Source organism: Boleophthalmus pectinirostris, unplaced genomic scaffold (assembly GCF_026225935.1).
Source record: "Boleophthalmus pectinirostris isolate CB_2022bp ecotype Guang Dong unplaced genomic scaffold, ASM2622593v1 HiC_scaffold_5, whole genome shotgun sequence".
In the NCBI taxonomy this organism is placed as follows: Eukaryota; Metazoa; Chordata; class Actinopteri; order Gobiiformes; family Gobiidae; genus Boleophthalmus; species Boleophthalmus pectinirostris.
The window spans coordinates 23,102,768-23,122,858 of record NW_026571404.1 but is presented as its reverse complement, the minus strand read 5'-3'; the positions used below and the strand labels follow the sequence as shown (position 1 = coordinate 23,122,858).

The 20,091-nt window shown below is 36.8% G+C and overlaps 2 protein-coding genes across 2 annotated transcripts; one reads left to right on the top strand and one right to left on the bottom strand.

The window, feature by feature from the left end:
- Positions 1 to 2,421: 2,421 nt before the first annotated feature.
- LOC110157056 (myelin and lymphocyte protein-like) lies at positions 2,422 to 4,932 on the top strand. The gene is made up of 4 exons (XM_020921306.2): positions 2,422 to 2,534; positions 4,269 to 4,436; positions 4,571 to 4,696; positions 4,797 to 4,932. The coding sequence occupies exons 1-4, from the start codon at positions 2,442 to 2,444 to the stop codon at positions 4,869 to 4,871; spliced, it is 462 nt and encodes a 153-aa protein (XP_020776965.1). The 5' UTR covers positions 2,422 to 2,441; the 3' UTR covers positions 4,872 to 4,932.
- On the bottom strand, positions 4,348 to 19,869 carry mrps5 (mitochondrial ribosomal protein S5). Its single transcript, XM_055162610.1, has 12 exons — positions 19,771 to 19,869; positions 19,369 to 19,521; positions 18,679 to 18,804; positions 18,491 to 18,604; positions 18,279 to 18,398; positions 16,475 to 16,509; positions 9,513 to 9,603; positions 8,541 to 8,587; positions 8,400 to 8,457; positions 6,891 to 6,953; positions 6,330 to 6,466; positions 4,348 to 5,990 (listed from the first exon to the last, which is right to left on the bottom strand). Exons 1-12 carry the CDS (start codon positions 19,817 to 19,819, stop codon positions 5,766 to 5,768), a joined length of 1,218 nt encoding a protein of 405 aa, XP_055018585.1. The 5' UTR covers positions 19,820 to 19,869; the 3' UTR covers positions 4,348 to 5,765.
- Between the last annotated feature and the right edge of the window lie 222 nt (positions 19,870 to 20,091).

Here is a 20,091-nt window from a genome sequence, read left to right as displayed (position 1 = left end):
TTTTTTTTTCCATTAAAGCTGCAATGTACAACTTTTCAGAGGATCCGCCACCTAATTGTCTCCATGAAGATGTTACTTAAAAAAATATATATTGTTAGAAAAATAATAAAACTAAATATCCCTTTTCCAAAGCTTAATTCCCACACCACATATATATATATATATATATATATATTTTAAGTTTTCAGTTTTACACCAAAAATGTGTTACTATTTGTCTTAGAAGTTTGCTGTTACATTTGATATTAATTCCATCCTAATTAGATGACTGAATTGGACTCCAGCTGGTTATTTGGTTTGGTTATTTTATTTAAATTAATATTATTTTTGAAATTTTTATTCTTATATATTTGCATAAGCTATAATTGCACATTAGAGGTAGTACGAAAGGGCTTGTTTGTGGCAATTTGAGAGATAAATAGGAATTTTGTCTACATTAAAATCACACTTGAGGAAAAATTCTGTACCCCAAACCTTCTGAAAAATCAATTTTGGAATCAAATACCATATTTTGTTTTTAATGAAATGTTTTATCCAATTTACTTTAAAAACTATAGTTGATGATTGCAAATGAATAACATTTAAGCCTCTTTTTTCAATTTTAACAGAATGTCTCTTTTTAAATAATGTGGCTTTCCTTTCCATATAAAACTAAATAGGGAAGAATCAAATACTTTTATAACTTCTTGTGGAACATCCAATACTTTAGCAGGATCAGCTAGATGTGATTGACCTTCAGTTTTTCATAAAAGAACACGTCCTTTGAGGGATAAGTCTCTCATGAGCAAAATATTATATCTATTTCTTTTTGGTATAAGGGGCTGAAAATTAAATTGCGTTCTATTCATCTGAATTTTGCAAAAACTAATTCCCACATAGGTAACTTCAGTTTTTACTTGAAGACTTTCTAATTTTATTGATGTACAATGTTTCAATTGAAGAAGGGAACATTTTCTTATATTTAAAGACAGACAGGAGACTTCAGAGAATGCCTTCAGACAGTTAATGATCTTTTAAGCAGAGTTTCATCTTTTAAGCAGATAGCTGTGTCATCATCTTACTGACAACATTTGATTTCTTAGTCTGAGATTTCGGTACTTTAATGAGTTCTTTTGTAAATGTACTGCCATGGTTTGCAAATAGAGCTACTGGATCGCCCTGTTTAATCGCTCTTGAGATGTAAAATTGAGGAGTGTAAGCACCTGTGCTAAAACTATTCAATATAAGACAGTGACATCATGCTGGGAGTGTTCTACACAATCCACTATTAGAGATACATATATCTGTTACCATAGAGACACAATGGACACATTAGCAAACACAGACAGAAGTTTTAAGATTGTCTGAAAACTCAGGAAAAAACAGCACATTTTCAAGAGCTTGTGATCAACACAAGCATTCCTGGTCCTGTTTAAGTGTTTGATTTTCAACAAAAAGGTGAGAGTGACTAACTAAAAACTAATGCTAGCTTGTAATATAATTTTATGTGTGGGAGACTTGTTTAAACAGCACAAATCATCTCACCTCATACTCTTTCTGATCAGATTGTGTTCAAATAAAGATCAGATTAAAGTCTAACTTGAGTAACAGAGCTAGTAGTTCCTAGAGTAGTGCTTCCAGGTGTTGATGTTGATGACAATTGCATAATATCAATAGTAGACAGTAGCAAATAGTTTTAACAGAGTACTAGTAGTGCACATTACTCATACACGAAATACAATGTCTGGTATTTATATATGTGACACTCAAAATGCCAAATCCAGTTTGAGGTGTAATAGTCAAATCACAGGTCATTATGACACACCTAAATCATGTCTGGTTTGATTTGAATGACTACTGAAAAACACCGCTCCCATTTCGTAAATATGGGTAAAATGGTTAGAGGAAGTAGAAACGTGGATGCATTTCGTCAGAGTAAGTAAAAACCACCACCACTAATTGCCTCAATTTTCATCAACAAACTGCTTTGTAAATTCTGACAGGATTGATGTTCATTGTTGCTACACCAAGATGAAGGCCCAAGTCCCATTATATGCTTTTTGTATTGGATGCTGATATATTTCTGCTTCAATTACTATGAAAAACAGTGTGTAGTAGGCAGTAAGCCAGGGAAGCTTGTGAATATTGCAGAGCCCAAAACTCAGTGAGCTGTATCCCAACAATAGTGACACCTTATCTGCTCAGGCTGCACTGTAGCCTCTGGCCACATATTTCTCTCATAGTTTCTCCACAGTTTAGCCTTGGCACAGGTGCACACACAAACACGCAGACACATACACAGACATCTGAAGGGTGTGCCTGGTTTGGACCAAGTTCCTGCTGTGGGAACAAAGGCAGAACGGGTTTGTCTGCTAACTTATCCCTCCTATAAGGGTCAGCCTCACCTGCGGCAGCTCCATGAGTCCAGAGTGAAGCAGGAGGGCAGAGGGAGCAGTACTGCAGATGGCTGCCACCACAGCTCAGCCCATGGCTAGCCTACCCAGCGGATTGGGCATTTGCACCACTGCACCAGACATCTTCTACCTACCTGAACTGGTGAGTGCCCTGAACACAGAGAGGAGACAGTATTCATATTATTAATGATTTTGTGATTTGGGACCTTTATTTCATTGACAAATCTGAGTTTGAGGGTAAATTGCTAATATTCTTTTTTGTTTTTTTAATTCTAAAATATATTTTTTAAAAATTCTAGAATTCTAGATTTTTTTTCTTCGCATAATAAGCGTTCATTATTTTTAAATTTTTTCTCACCTTAAGTGAGAAATTTGACAATTAAAATGAGTATTGTATATAGTATATTAGTCTATTAGTATGTTATTTTCAATAGTACCAGACTCTTCAAATTAAGTACCACAGAAGATGTGTGTGACAAGTACCACCAAATATAGACCAAATACCAGGTCTGAACTAGTGCTAGTGCAGGACTAAAATGGGATGAAACCTAGAATTAAGTAGCTCTTAATATGGACCGATTAACTGAAAGACTAAACCATTTCTAAATTATATAGAGCTACACCTGCAGAAGATGTATATTGTAGTGCATGCAGGATGCTCATTCTAAAACAAAACACGCCCCATAGGTAAGGTGGTCCTGAGCAAGCCTAGCCCAAGATCTGGAGATGAGTTCCTCACAGCAGCACTGAGGCACCCATAGATCCCATAGACAGGTTTCCTCAGTGGCACTGAAGGATGGGTCAAATGCAGAGGACAAATTTCCCTACAGGAAACTACATAAAGTGTAGTTAACCATCCCCATGACTATCACAACTCTACAATAAAATTATTTAAGTCCAAGAGAATAACAAGTCAACTTGAACAATAAATTTACTTTTTTGGTGCAAATGATGAAATCTTGTTGCCTTGGTCTCAGGTGGGAGCTAACTGGGTCTTCATCTCATATTTCACTCATATTGTATCTGTGCTTCTAATCTAACAAGAAATGCGGCCAGAGCTTTTTTCTATAGAACTCACAGAACATACAAAGTGCTCAAATAACATGCTGAAAAATAATGCACAAATAACATGCTGAAAAAACAAAACTTTTAGCTTCATATAACTCATCATTTGAGAGCTATAACTGCACCGCACCTGTAATTCTGCAGAAAAGTTATGTGTATCCACAGAAACCATTTCATAGACAGCAAGTGTCATGCCTTGATTAAACTTGAGTCAGAACATTTAAATATGTAATTTTATTTGATTCATGGAATGATAAAGCATGTTTGTACTTATGCTATAAAACTAAATCACAGACTGTGATTCATGTTCATTATGTGTACAGGAAATAAAATAAAGTAAAATATTAAATCCCGAACAAGCTGTAAATTGACCAATAAACAGTATTCAATAAAGCATTGTAAAAAAATGAATGACTAAAAATGTGATCACATTTTACATGGCTGAATGCAAGGTTGAGTCCGTTTTATTGTGTAAACAGAAGGTCCAGTAAAGTTTGACAGGGAGTAGTTCAGGGAGTAGTTCAGGGTGTATATTCAATGACTTATTCAGTCTGCAATAGATCATTCTGGGTAGATTATAACACTATTGTGGTACTGAAGTTAAGCATCACTTTTATTTATTACTCAGATATGCCCCATTATCACTGTTAATGATTGGTTGTATTAGTAAAATAAACAGACCTTACATAACCACCCAAACCCATGATAAAGCTGATAATGTGCAGAGTCATAAGCAACAAGATTTTTAGTATGGACTTTAAAATCTAAAAAGACTCACAGATGTTTTGACTGTTTTGTCTGTGCTGTGCAGGTCTTTGGGGGTCTGACATGGATCCTGGTGGCCTCCGTTCGTGTGGTCCCAGCGAACCCTCTGGGCTGGGTCATGTTTGTGTCCATCTTCTGTTTTGTAATGACGTTCCTCTGGCTCGTCATCTTCGCATGTGGGGGACACAAGAACAGCTATGGTTGGGCGACAGCTGTAAGATATTGCATGTTTATTAGACTTACTGAATCATAATCATCATTTAATAATATCATTATCAAGTAGTACAACACACAAGAAGGTAAAATAAAAAAACAAAACAAAACAACACATTCTGGTTGTTTTTGCAGGACTTTATCTATCACTTGCTGGCAGTGATCTTCTACCTCAGTGCAGGAGTGGCTCTGGCCTACATGACAATTCTAAGTAAAGACAACCCAGTATTTAGAATCTACCAGATCGAAATTTCAGCTGTGGTAAGTCTAACATTTTAACAAGAAAAAAAAAACTCACAAAAACATTCATGAGTGTATTCTGAGTTTTGAACATGTCACAAATCTCCTCTCTATGTCTCAGGTCTTTGCCTTTGCATCCACTCTTGTGTACTTCATCCATGCCATTCTGTCTGCAATCCGGTGGAAGAACTTCTAATTTCCCAAACACCTAAACTAGAATGTATGCAGCACTTGTATTATGTGTGAATGTCACCAGTTAGTAATAACAATAATAATTGTTACAGTTTATCATTTTTCCACTTTGCACCAAGACCACATTCTACCACATTTGACTACGTCTGATCTCTGTAATCAGTTTATTTGGAATCTGATATAAAGATAAATATATTATATAAGTGAAAATGTATGCATTAGCCTGTAGAAGAGTAAATGATTTAAATGTACCCCATTACATACCATTTTGTATAGCCAGTCTCCTATAATGACTGTGTTAATAGATAAAAGGGCCCCATGGCAGAATTTTGTATTCTATTAATAAAATACTGTTTATTTTAACCCAGTTTTGTCTTTTTGTGTGTTTATGATCTAGATCTCATGCAACCCTGAGCAAATGTTTACTTTCACCTATATGTAACCTTAGCAAACAGGATAAGGGCACAGGGATTAATTGGGAAGGAGTGGCCCAAAAGCAAATGTGCAAAAGTGCAGCAAAAACAAGTAAAAATCAGATACACATTTATACTGACATAGTACAAGAATAGAATTAAAATCTAAAATATTGACTGACAGTAAACTTGCCTAAACTAATCCCACATCTGAAAGCAGTATGCACCTACATGGATTAAAAGTAAATCACCCTCCCAAACAGTGTCTTTAACCAAAAGTACATTTATTTTATGATTTGTAATAATGTTTGAACATATTTTGTACAGCAGCGGCTCTAGTTGGCAAAGTAGCTCAATACACTGTTACCATAATTATCAACTGTACATTAATGATTTTTTAAGGCAGTCCAAGCACAGATTTAAGCTGTTCCAGTTTCCTCATGTTCCATCTTGATCACAAGCATGTGAGAGTCCCTATAGTCCCACTACCAGATGGTGCGTTTGACCGTGGCCCAGTTGGACCTCTTCATGCCCTGTGCTGCCCTCACATCATCCCAGTGCAGTTTGGTGTTGGGGATCTCGTCCTCAGGTTGGGGCTCCTGTCTCACCCCTGTCCTGGGACTGGCCACCACTAGGGGCAGTGCTCCACGCTCTGACTTGAACTCCACCACATGCAGCTGTTTCTTATCTGCTAGAGTCTGGTGAGTTTCCTATAAAAGAGGCAGAAAAAATAACTAAAAGCAATTTAGAATAATTAACAAATACTAAAGGCACACTACGGAACATTTATAGCCGCTTGTTTTCATGAAGATGTTATTGCTTAACCAAGAATGTTCTATAGTACGTCATTAGGCGTCAGTACAACATATTTCTTTAGCAATAAAAACACCCACAATGAAAATAAATACAAGAAATGTTTTTAATGCCTTACTGTGGAACATTCCAGGCATAGCAATAACATCTTCATTGCAACAAACTAGATCCATTGTGGATGCAGTCCAGGGTGATATAACAGCATGGTTTTACTGCAGATACAAAATGTGCTTTACCTGATCGGCTAAACCCTTGAAAAGTGCCCGAGTGATGTTGAGAAGATTGACAGATCCTTCGACTTTGCAGTACATGTCCTCAATGCCAATGAGTTTACAGAGTGTGATGACAGCCCGGTGGCAGTGCAAACCGTAGCCTACACAAAAGAAAATATATTCTATACTTTCATCCATACAGACAAAACTTTATGAATAAAGCAAAAAAGCGATTTTACATGAATGAAAGAAAAAAAAACTTGTGGTGAACTGCCTCCATAAAAATACATTTCCTAGTTTCAAGGATTTAAGGATCAAACAGCTGTTTAAGTCAGAAACAACTTAAGCTGATAAAATGTAATTTTCTAAAACACTGAGTCATGGTACTGAGCTGGTAATAGCTTAAGTGTTCAAACTTTTACTTTTTACTTTTACTGAGCTAACATATTTTTCCAGAACGTGATTTATTCTATTCCCTTCTAAATGTATACTGAGGGAGCTGAAATACTGCTTTTATTGTCTCAAAATGACATGCTTTTGGACCGCTCCAAACCTGCACCTCAAGTCTGATGGAGGGGGGCATACCTTTGTTTTGCTTCTTCATGCGCAGCTTCGTCCTTTTGAACTTGGAATCAATATCGTGATAAACTGTCAGACAGATAAAAGCAAGCAGTTAATGCCTGTCGAGTAACAGCAGAGAGAGAGAGAGACAGAGAGAGCGAGACAGAGTGAGAGAGAAACAAAGAGAAACAGAGACAGTGAAAGAGAGAGAAACAAAGAGACAAGAGAGAAAGGTGAATAATGAAGTATTGAGTGTGTCATCGTATGTGAGGGGAGGATGCTGAAGGTGGCTTATAATGCTGTCCACACTAATCAGACAGTTTGATAATCTTCATTTGGTGCAACAGACTGTCTTTACTTTGCTTAGACATATACTAGAAAATGAAAGAACATACAGAAAACTGATGTTGTAATGTGTGAAAATAAAGAAATAATATGTACTAATACCTAAGAAATAGCCCAAAGGGGAGAAAAAGTTAAAATTCAAAACTTCCTTTATAAATGTCATCTTGAAAGATTTTTTTTAAGGTGAAGTGCACATTTGTTGTCGCTGTAGGAGGTACAGGTTTGCTTGGGACAGACTGTGAGTCACTGCTTAAAAAAAATAAAATAAAAAACTCATGACATTTGCATGGTCTAACTTAATATTTGTATTTTTTGCAAGAATAGAGCCTATGAACAAAGTCATTTTTATTAAAATTGTAAAAGTCTTTTCAATAAATTTTATGATATACCAGGATATACATATAATATTTCTGTGTCACCTATTTTCTATCCCAGACAAGCAGCAGATGGCTCCACAGCAGACGTTGGCATGAGCTCAGTTTATTCTGGTCTTTCTTCACTGAGATACTGAAATACTGAAATATTCACTATGGCCGTGTTATCAGACCCAGTGAAAGTCAGAAGCTGGGTCTGGTGTGAAGTCAAAACCTCCTCCGGGGGGCGCCGTGGTGGTAGATGACTCACTCACATTAATCTTTATGTCTGCTCTGCTGCAATATTCAGCCAAGTCAACTTTTACTGTATCAAAGTGGGGGCCATGCATCTAAACCTTATTGGCTTTGTTGGCATGTTCTTGAAATAGGATTTGTGAACCAAGACAGGTGCTGACAGGTGAAGACAGGTTATGACAGGTGAGGTGATGTGCAGAGAGAAGCAGTGAGGTCAGCAAACATAAAACTAAGGATGCAGGGATCAGATATTGGCTTTCAAATACTGGTTTGTCTCTATCTTGGTTAAACACATAAATCAATGTTATAGTACTATTTACTGCTCATAGTCAGATCAGAGAGTGTCAAAATGTTTGAAAATGTATTTATACAAAACTCGTCTGTAGATACTTAAGGAAAAAAATAACAGCTACATGACCCATTTGGATCAGTTATGTCTTATTTTATGATTGTTTTAAGGAAATAAACGCTGTTTTCAGTCTCTTCACTGGTATTGAATGATACAAGGTATCGACAGAAACTTAAAGGTGCATTGTGTAACTTTTAGCACATTATTTAACACATTACAGAGCAAACTTACTTGTGTGGTTATTGAATCGTTCAATAAAGTACAAGAAGTGGATGGCTCGATTTTTAGCCTGATTAAGACAAAAACAAAACAACATTGTTAATTTAAACAAACTTTAAATTTGCAGACTGTGTTGTAGTTTTTATGCCATACTTTTCTGAGAGCTGTGTTTCTATCTGCTGCTTTACCCACAGCAAAACCTGAAAAACAGACAAATAGAAAAACACTTTTAAGATTCAGCCATATGATCATGCAACATTATTAAAGGTCCTACATTACACAAAATTGACTCTTGTGAGCTTTAAGCCATGTTATAATGTTACTTCATCAAAAACATACCTGGAGTTGTGTTTTGTTTCATTTACACATGTCTGCGTAATCCTGGTTTATTAATCAGTTCACATTTCCAAAGCTCAAGATTCTCTGTTCCATCTTGTGATATCATGGAGTTGTAATTTTCAAGTTAACACCTACCTTTTAACTTTAGTTCAGTAGAGATTAGCAATTCCAGGGCCGAAATCTTCCAAATGATATTAGTGAAGGTATGTGAAGCTTAAACACAGTTGAGCTCTTCCTGTATTACTAGATGACATCATAAGGTGGAACAGAGTGCTTTTAGTTTGAGAATAAAATTCAACCTAAATATGCAGAGTTTGTACGTTAAACGTGTAAAGGACACAAGACACAACTCCAGGTCTGTTTGTGATGAGGAAACAACATTATAACATAAATCAGAAAATAGAGTAATATGGGCTCTTTAGCACAAGTGGTACCACAATGTTAATTCATAACATTTTAGTAATGTTATGTTAATAGGGTTGTAATATCCAATTCTCTCAAAACTATATTTTCACGATATGCATCTCACGATACGATTTTTATCACGATATTTTATGTAAGCTAACAAAACTGTGAATATGCTACTTTTTCTCTCATCGTATTCCAAATAACGAAGATTTATAAGTGCTTAATAACTGTTATTTCAGTATGTAAATTGGACTGAAACAGCGCAAAGCATCATGGTCTATGTAGTTGTTAATCTTAATAAAGCAGTATTAGAGTTATAAACAGACCTTATACTGATGATTGTGCTGTATAATAATATAAACACATAAAGTGCACTACCTGCAGCTCCATTGCCATTTCCAACAGCAACCAAACAGCTAATAGACCTCTTCCTGCCCTCTTTGGCTGTCATGTTGAAGACACTTTTCACCTACAGAAACAGCACAGGTTAATCACATCACAGTGACCTTCAAGAAATGCTCTTCATGTGGGAAAATCAATATGCGATGCCATGTTTGTTGATTTTTTTTCAACAGCAGACTCTATGACAATCGCAAGACAACAATCCACTCAATGTCGGGGTGCGTGTGCCAATTCACAAGAGAGTCTATCTGGATTTGAGCAGCTTATTGATTCATTGTTAAGCACACATCCTTTTCTGTCACATACACACATCAGTAAAAATGTTAGATGTGCCACCAGGGGGCAGTATGGAGACACGAAACAGTATACAAGAACAGCTAAGATAAGGGATGATAAAAGTTTATTTACAAATGTGGGAAGAAGAGAGTCAGGATTCAGGAATGACACAGAAAGAAACAGAAAAATACTAAAATGTAAATACAATAAAATTGACAGGTCATAAATAAAGGACTGTACAGACGTTGCACTGCACTGATGGATGGAAAGAGATTTATGCTTGTATCTGAGGAGAGAGGAGTCCTGTCAGAGGTCAATTCAATCATGTCTGATCCACACCAATACGTGATGCAATCAAAGTGTCTGTGTGTGTGTCCGCATGTGAGAGTCTGTTTTGTGTTGTGTGTGTCTACGTGAGTATATTGTGAACGTGTGTTATGTGTGTGCGCACTTATGTTGTGCGTGTTGTGTGTGTGTTCTGTGTGTATGTGCATGTTGTGTGTGAATATGTGAGGCTGCTGGAAGTGTGTGATAAAATAAAAAGTGATGACAGTGAATGCCAGAGTGGAGATATATATGAGCACTTCTGTGGCTAACCAAAACTGCTGACTCTTACAACATACTTTGGAAAGAAACTAGTTGTGCATATGAAATTTAAAATAGATAAGACTCTCTAAACACACACTGAACCTTCAACAATTTTTTACAGAATACACAGATGTCAAGATTATTTGGTTTAAATCGATCATAACTATTCAAACCAAGTCACAAGCTAAATGTAATGAGTTTTGATTGTTTTTCTCACATTTACTTTACAGGCATATTATCACCCTTTTCATTATTCAGAAAGTTTAACGTTATAAAGCTGGTCACCTACTCAAAGAATGATAATGTTTTGACATTAATGAAACAAAATTAAGGATTCTAGTGCTGCATATGGTGTCAATTATCTTGAGTAAATGTTAAATTGTGAAGTTTAATCATTTGATAGTGCATCCCTAATATGTTTATTAATTATTCAATTGCTGTAATTTGAAGTAAGAACATGCATTGCAGAGTGCATTTGTGGCAAGCAGCTTTGTTGTTCTAAATTGTTTTCTATTTGTGTGCTAATTACATCCAAGCACTCCACATAAATAATGGTACACAAACCTCTGTTACGGACTGCTCTGCAATTACTCTCTTGATTACTTTAAAAAAGTTGATGACTCCATAGAGTACTGTTCCTATTCATTAGCTCATATTTGTGGGCATATGTTTGATAAAGCAGTAAAATGTGCTAAAATGTTGTAATAAATTCCAAAGGAAAAAAAAAAATCGTAATGCATGCTAAAAGTGTTGGTTATCAGACATTTTTGTTTCAAGGGCTCATATTTTCTGATCTATATTATAATGTTGTTTCTACATCACAAACATACATGTGTTTTGTCTCATTAACACATGTTTAACACACAAACCCGTTCTTCTTTGAAACAGAAAACACTTGGTTCCACCTTGTGATGTCATGAGGTAATACAGAAAGTCCTCCACTTTGTTTTTTAACTCCATACACCTGGATTTGCCAATCTCTACTAAACTAAAGGTAAAAGTTAGTTAACTTGAAAACTACCGCTTCATGACATCACAAGGTGAAACAGAGCATTTTGAGCTTTGGACATGTAGATAGACTAATAAAGGGTTACTCAAACATGTGAATGAAACGAAACAACTTTAGGCATGTTTTTGAGGAGGTAACAACATTATAACATCGCTTAAAGCTCACAATAGTCATTTTTTTCTAATACAGGCCCTTTAATTAATTTAAGCATACAGCAATGTAAACAGGCTGAAAAAGATGAATGAAACACCAATTTGAAGCAGAGAAAACTTCAAAGTGCAGATCTGCCATTAGCATCCCTAGTTATTATGTAACACACGCACACACATCCACCAATGCACAGGGACTATATTCCAGTTAAGGGTTTATCATTTGACTGCAGGGCTGAAGCGGTTGGATTGGGGTCAGCGCTGCAGCAAACACCAAAACATGGAAAATACAAGGCTTCGGGAGACAATTTCTGCTGATATAAAACCAACATGGATTAGATCAGTGCAATCACAAACCCATTAATACAAATAGGAGTCTGTAGGATGGCTTCAAGATAACAGTTTGCATTCCCTTTTGACATTTTTGGGGGAAAGTAGCTGTTTTGTATTTTGCTTTTGCCCTGGGAGCAGATGGGCCGAATTGATCTGTAGCGGATGAGAGACAGCAGGCTAGTAGGAGGGCCTGCCAAGGCTTTTCGCACCTCCAGTTCATGTCTTATTCTCAGTCTGTTTCTGTACATCTTGGGTTGTGTGTGTGCATGCGTGTATGTGTGTATGTGTACCCAGGAGGTAGCTGAGGGGATGAGCTTTGAGACAAGAGAGCAGAAGGAACTGTCAGAGCTCACCATCCTACGCCAATGCAAAATGTCTGACTCATTGTACATCGTATTTAAGTCACTAGTCTTTTAAAAAAGTCATATTATGTGCATTATTTAGGCATTTTAAAATACCTTGGACACCTTCGCTTTGTGTTTCCAGTATTAATAATGTCTTGGATTTATATAGCACCTACAAGAGACTCTGTGTACTGCATTATTCATTCACTCCTTGCTCGGTGGTAGTAAGCTTCAGTAGCCACAACTGCCCTTGAGTGGACTGACAGAAACAAGGCTGCCAATCATTGACTCCTCCAACATCCAATAATAATCACTCAGGCTTACACAGTCTTCATAATAGGCTTTGTGGGTTAATTATTTTGTCTAGGCAATATGCAAATTATATGGATTTTAAAAAGAGAAGGGGTCTGCACTATGAGGGGGTCTGCAACCTGTTTGTCTCCATGGAGATGTTAATGCTTTGGTTTAAACTACAGGTGTCATTTATTGCTCAAAAACATCAATTGTTACAGTGAGTGTGGTCGCTTCTCTGCAAATCTAAACCGTAATTTGTCTTGCAAGTCTCTATTTATGGCCACATTCTACAGTAGAAAGACAAGTGATGGACCCTCCAGCAGACAAGTTACACAATGCACCTTTAAATTCCAGGTCAAACCAGCAACTTCACAATTCATTTCTAGCTACGATTTTGCTCCTTATTCAAACAAGAGACAATTACCTTTCAAAAGCATATGTTTAGCCACAAATTGCATCAAATATGTAGATAATGTAGTAATAATCTAGCATAATATGGAATTATCAATGTGTATCTCACTAACAGCTAGCCACTGCGAACACTATCTTAGCCGAGCCTAGCTCAATCTTATACACTTTCTGTCACATTTGAAACCTTGTTTGCCTAGGCCAACTGCAATGCTTTTATTATATTATATTTTATAATATTTCAAATCAGCTAATGCACCTTGGGCCCAGAGGTGACATCACACTCAACAGTGCTACTGAATGAAACCTCAGCCAAATAATTTCCCTTGTGGATCAATAAAGTGTGTCAAAGTCTAATACTGAAATGTCCTAAAATGCTCTAGAATGCAACAAAACACAACTATTTGCACGTATATGCCTAACTTCTCAAGTTTGAATGCTGAAACTATCTTTAACTGCATCCTTGGTTACCTCTGACAAAACTTTCAAGGTTACAGAGTTCTTTGGAAAGTAAAAGACCGAGCGACGCAGCCGTGACACTGAGGAGGTTTCATCTCCATTAATGAAAAGCCGAGTCGTGTCCAAGTGCTGTGGTTCCTGGAGGAAGGCCATGGACATCACTTAACTGTTTCTCTCCTTTATGCGTCAGTCTGAAAGCACCAAGGCGCGCTTATGTAGCTCCTCTCATTTAGATGATTACAGTCCACAAAGCTTCAATAGATGACAACAGTGTGAGTGCACAAGAGTCCATTAGTTGGCCTGCTAACAAACTGGGAGAAGTAAAGTGGCCAATGATAATGTAACTGTGTTTTAATATGTGTTACTTATTTTTACAATACAGACTCTCAAACATATGCCAAAAGACCTTTCATAACAAAGACAGCAGTATTATTGTATCAAACTGCCAAAATAATAAACATTTTCAAATCAATGATACAGTATATACTGTTTCTCTAGAAGTTTTCAGTCATCATATTTTGACATTTATTTAATTAACATATGCAAGTTGCAGCTCAGCCCTATTGATACTTTGCAGGGACATCATCATCATCATGCTGGGTGTGTTCTATATGTATCTCTATTGGTGGAATGTTCAACAGTTTCCATGGTGGCACAATGCACATATTCACAAAAACTGACAAAAATGTTACTTTGAATATAGTCTGAAAACAAGAAAAAATACAAAATGGATTTAAACACATTTTCAGAAAACTGTGATCAATATGAGCATTTGCGGTTCTGTTTAGGAGTTTGATTTAACAAAAAAGGTGAGAGTCTGACTGAAAAACTGCTAGCTATGTAACTGTAATTTTAAGTGTGAGAGACTTGTTTAACAGTAAGAATCATCTCACCTGTTATAGCTCCAACCAAGCCAGCTCTTTCTGGTTAAATTGTGTTAAAATAAAGCTCAGATTAAGTCTAACTTTATTAACAGAGCTTCTAAAAGAATAGTGCTTTCAGTTAGCTTTACACCCCCAGGGAATGTTTCAATAGAAAATAAATGCTCGTAGATATAGCATAGGAATTTGTAGTGAAGTTGAAATATGTTGCAAACTGCTAAAGGAGGAAGTAGGTGTTTAAATCTCTCAAATTTATTCCTCATTCTCGCTAACATTTTTGCTTAATTTTCCCATACGCACATTTTGACACATTGTACAGCCAAATTACCTTCAATCATAATTTATCTCCACTTCTACATGTGAGTAATGGTTCATGTTGTTATGCCTCATATTTAATAGTCTTTTTCTAAATATCATTAACTATGATTAATATAGTGTCATAGTACAATGAACGATCTCCCAGTCCTAATGATGCCACATGAAGTCTTGTATTAGTTTTGGTCTGGTGCTTCATTGGCTGAACTACTTCTCCACTGTTACAGACTAAAGTTTCCCCAAACTTTCTCTACCCCCTCCCCCGCCTCTCTCTCGCCCTTTCCGCTTGTTGGATGTGTTCACTAATGGCATGCCAACATCATTGTCCTTGAGAGACAAGCTTTTTATTCCAGTAAGCTCTTTTCATTTCATTAGGCCCGAATTTATAGTGGTACACACAAACTCCAGCGCACACAGTGGATATTTATAGAGTGGGACTGCACCATAAAAGCAGCCATCAGTTTTCCAGGGGGAGTCTAATGTCTGGCGGACAGCTCTGGATTCGCCGCAGTTTAAGGGATGGGGAAGACTATCAATGTGACACACAAAGCCGAACATACAGTAAATATATGCAAGTCCTATGTCATGTCAGTGTACAGTGTGAGGCATGTTATGTATAGGCAGACCCCTGTAGCATTCTCACCATTAGTTTAAAGGCTCCATTAGCTGTAATTTAATCAAGGTAAAATACTGTGCGACATGCTAGGAATCTAAATGAGCCACAGCTATCCCATCTTACATGCACAGCAGTTTTGTACTGGCTTCATCAATGGTTCATCATTAAATTAGAGATAATAAATTGCATTGCAAGTGAAATGGGATGACCTAAGAAAACCTTTTGAAGTATTAATGACATGACTTATGAATGCAAATGCTTTTACACGCCATTTCTTGATTTTATTAATAAACTGTGATTATTGGAATAAATCTGCTTAAGTGCAGGGGGAATCCACTGATAAGGCATAACATTATGTCAGTTGACAAGTAAAGAACTCAGGATTATATTTTCCTAATGGCACCAGTGAGTTTGAATAATACACACATCAGCATAATATTAATGAGTATTGTGTTGGAGCATTTCCATAAGTGAAGTTCATGCGAGGTGCATGACCAATATTTATCTAGTGTATATATATATATATATATATATATATATATATATATATATATATATATATATATATATATATATATATATATATACATATACATACATACATACATATATATACATATATATATACATATATATACATACTATATATATACTATATATATATATTTTTTTTTTTAACCTGAGATAGTTTGGTGCTTCTGTTATTGAGTTTGTAAAAATCAGTGCTGTTTTGGGGGCCTTTATGTAGGTTTTTTCCTCATTTTTTTTTATGTCAGAGCAGCCATGTCTGTTTTTGATGCAGCTCTCTATTTCATTAATCTCCCAGCCAATCATGCCTGTTACTCACACTTTCTAAAATATGGGAGACGGGATACTGCTCCAGATCCACTCATCTTTGTAAAGTTGTGTCAAAGTGTGTGGTTCTGGTTGTGGCCAGGTAAGGGATGATACAGGTATTCATAACATGAGCTAGTAATGCTCCAAAATGCAAAGTTCTAATATATAGTATCATAAAGTATATAGTATCAAAACATACTGAACACTTTGGATTTTATGCCAGAACTGCCTCTTATGCAAGTCAGAATATTATGCACAATCAGTGTACATCTTCAAGAACATTACTTGAATCCAATCAAGGCTGACATTTGAACAGTTATTTTAAAGTAAAGGTCTAGATTTTACAGGGGCAGACTTCATAACGTGTTTCTACTTGATTGAACAAACTTAGGCAATATAAACTTTCTTATGAAATAATAAAAGGCTCACCTCAATGACACGTGAATCAAAGTCTTCATAGGTTTCTGGAAAAAAAAAAAAAAAAACATACAATAAAGACATCAGTTTAGTTGATCAAATTAAAGGGCTCTTATTACAATGTGTTCTGAACTATGTTTTGTTTTTCTTCAACAAAAACATATCTGGAGATGCGTTTGGTTTCATTCACATATGTTTAATACACCAACCTTGGATATTTAGGCTTTGAGATCTTCTCTCAAACAGGAATACTATGTTCCACATTGTGAGGTCATGTAGTAATACAGAAAATGCTCCAATGTGTTTTTAAACACCTTCACTAGAATCATTTGGATAATTTCAGCCCTGGAATTGCCTAATAATAAAGGATTATTCAAACGTGTAGATGAAACAAAACACAACTTCAGGCATGTTTTTCATGAGGAAACAACATTCTTCTCAACATTCACAACAGTCCATTTTGTGTAATATAGGGCCTTTAAAGTTAGGAACTAAACAAACCAATTAAAACATATTCTGGCTAAATATACCCCAATGGCCATGCTGCAAAACAGTAAGTGAACTCTTTTCATAGTTGGTGACCTCTCAGAGATGTTGCCCTACCAACAGAATTCTGTTTACATCTAACCAATCAACTACAACAAGCTCAGTCTTCAATACTCTGAGGAGAATAGAACCCACCAGGCAGCTGTAAAAGGGGCAAATCTGATCAGAGACAAGCAACATAGCAAAAGCAGAGTTCACACATTCTGCTCCCCTGGCTCTGTGTGCGTGTGTGCGTGTTGAACTTGTATATGACAGTCGGATATAGGAACTGTACAAGGAGGGAATAAGAAGGAAGGAGAACACTTTAACAGGTCCACAGCGCCCATACAGTCTGTCTGCAGAGAAATGCTGAATAAATCTATAAAACTCAATACTGAATAAGTGGGGCAAGCAGCTGCATCTAAGTTTTTGTTGAAAATCAGATTTGATCATTTTACAGAAATGGTACTGAACAAAGTAAAAGAAGATTGGACTTTAAGAGATTGATAGGTAGCAAACCAGACCATAAAACAGCAAGCTTCTGGACTATCTTTCTTAAAATTAAAGCTACAGACAAAATCATGAAAGAAGCTATGCAATAAGGTAAAAATGCAATAAAATGTACTGTCTGATTTTTAAATACAGTTTTTGTAGCCAAGCAGAAATTATACCAATTGTCCATCGGGATTAATTAATATTTAAATAAAAACAACAAATGACCAAATGCCATACATCAATTGAATGAAAACTGGCACAAGAACAGTAGATGATAAAAACGCATACGGTGAATTGTAGAGTAATGGTGTGAGATGAAGGTGAGATCAAATTGGCTGGACAGTTTTATTATAGTTCAGCTTTTGGCCCAGTGTAATTTTCACTTGTCACTTTCAGGTCAGAGTTTTAATAAAGGCAAAGACATTTAATTTTTTAGATGTTCCAGGGCACCAGTCCACGGAAATGGAGCGCACAGAGGAGAAATATCGTTATTCCTAAAGGCAAATGAAGCTCCCACTTAGTCATTTATCTCAATATATGAGCATATGACACATTCAAAAATGCCTGAAGTAAAAACATGAAACCATAGTTAGGAGATACCCAATATCATATTAGATATTAAATATACATAAAATGGGAAAAACTATATAGTAAATGTATAACTGAGACCTCATCTTGTGCATTACACCAAACATACATCTCCAGTATTAGTGTATTCAGGTGTCTGACCATTCACCAGAAATGTTACATAGTGCACCTTTAAAAATCCCCACATGCTGATTGTATTGTATTATACCTCCATTTGGACCAGGATCAGGAGGTCCCAGACTGATGCCTCCCCATGAGTTACCAGTCCATCCTCGCTCTCTCTTCACTTTTAACCTCTTCTTCTTCTCCCATTCATCTCTCTGGCGTACTGTTTGAAAAAGACGCAAATACTTTGAACACAGAAGTTTGCAATGAATGGTAATGTGTTTAATTAGAATCACTTCATTATGAACTATGTACCTAGTTCTGCTTGAACAACCTGCTGCTCAGCTTCACCTCTCCGGGCCATATGCTGAATGGAGCCTTCCTTTAGGATAGGAGCATTCAAGCCCGGCCACAGGAAACCCCCACGACCTGAATGAAAAGAGAGAATTTATTGTCACCTTCAGATTTGGAATTTACACAGCAGCAAAAGCCAAGGGTGTTACCTTCTCCAAGGCTCTGTCCTCGGTTTAGGTCCCTCTTCAGTTTACGTTTGGTCCTTTTCCCTCGGCCTTTCCTCGCTCCGGCCCCAGTCTCGGCCAGCACACCTCTCCACAACTCGTCTGCTGTCACTGCAGGATTAAGCAGATAGTGTCAGTTAGTAGTCTTATCAATCAATCGATCAATCAGTCTGTATTTATAGTGCCCTTTACAACACTCAAGGTGACCAAAGTGCTTATAGTGAAACTCTCTGTTATCAAGGCAACAGAATTATGGGCAATTTCAGGGTGTTGGTGTTTTATGCTTGTAAAAAAGCTGTGCAAAAATTAAGTGAGCTATTACTTAAGTACTTGTACTTGTAGAGAGTAGAGGAGAAATGAGAGATCACATGAATCCCCCAAGAACATCACAAAATAAACACGTCAAGACCCAAGACCCAGACCACAGACACCAAAATAGCAAAAGGTATTACAAATGTTAGAAAATAAGATGTGGATAAATAAAGATTTACAGCTGCTGTGCCACAATGGGCTAATCCTGTCCTTTAAAGCTTTTCTAGTTAGGACAGCCATAGTATTTTCACTATATTTCATATTAGACACTGTCCACCCCTTTAATTCAACTTAGTTGTGGTTGGTCAGAATAACGCGTTCAGTTTGACAAATATAATACAAAATAGAATGAATAAGACGTACACTTGTTGAAAAAGCTGCCGTGTCGACTCTGTTGCCATGTCGGGGCCGGGCTCAGCAGCGCAGGGAGTCTCTGCAGACACAACCCCGATGCTCGGCTGGACCGTGGGGCGCTCTGGATAAGTGCCCCTGCGAGCGGACGAAGGGGCAGTGCTCCTGAAACAATCACACAAACAAATTAACATCTGGTAAGCGAATAATCACCACAAAACATCACACGGCACAGCACGTCTGCAAATGTGGACGGTGTTAGCGTCCTAAGCAGGAGTAAGAGGGAGTGCTACGGCAGTAAATATCGCTCATTCACTCATTATCATTTTAAACGAGGGATGTCGTATAGTGATAGAAACGGAATAAATCTGCTCACGATCGAAAACGCCAGGAATAAACGATAAAATAACTCACCTCCAAGTGTAATGCGGAGGGCACAGCACACTCGTACGGACGCCGACATGTTGGTGTTGAAATGAGGACCCCAACACACACACGCATAGGATGCCAAACTGTGCCTGTACAAAAATCTAATCCAACTTGATAGCAGTGTATTGTATGGTGTATTGTATGGTGTATTTTTTGTTATTTTATTAGATTGTATGGTGTATTTTTTGCTATTTTATTAGATTTGTGCTGTACTTTTAAACTTGTAACCATCGTGCAGGTATCTTAGGTACCATGTAAGATTATAAGAAACAAGCAGGAAGAGTCCCTTCTCCAGGCCATGAGACA

Coding starts and splice junctions, on each gene's coding strand:
- mrps5 (XM_055162610.1), bottom strand. CDS start 19,819: ATGTCGGCGTCCGTACGAGTGTGCTGTGCCCTCCGCATTACACTTGGA. Junction 18,605..18,678: donor AGGACAGAGCCTTGGAGAAG/GTAACACCCTTG, acceptor CTTTTCATTCAG/GTCGTGGGGGTTTCCTGTGG. Junction 5,991..6,329: donor TCAAGGGTTTAGCCGATCAG/GTAAAGCACATT, acceptor CCTCTTTTATAG/GAAACTCACCAGACTCTAGC.
- LOC110157056 (XM_020921306.2), top strand. CDS start 2,442: ATGGCTGCCACCACAGCTCAGCCCATGGCTAGCCTACCCAGCGGATTG. Junction 2,535..4,268: donor TCTTCTACCTACCTGAACTG/GTGAGTGCCCTG, acceptor TGTGCTGTGCAG/GTCTTTGGGGGTCTGACATG. Junction 4,697..4,796: donor AGATCGAAATTTCAGCTGTG/GTAAGTCTAACA, acceptor TCTATGTCTCAG/GTCTTTGCCTTTGCATCCAC.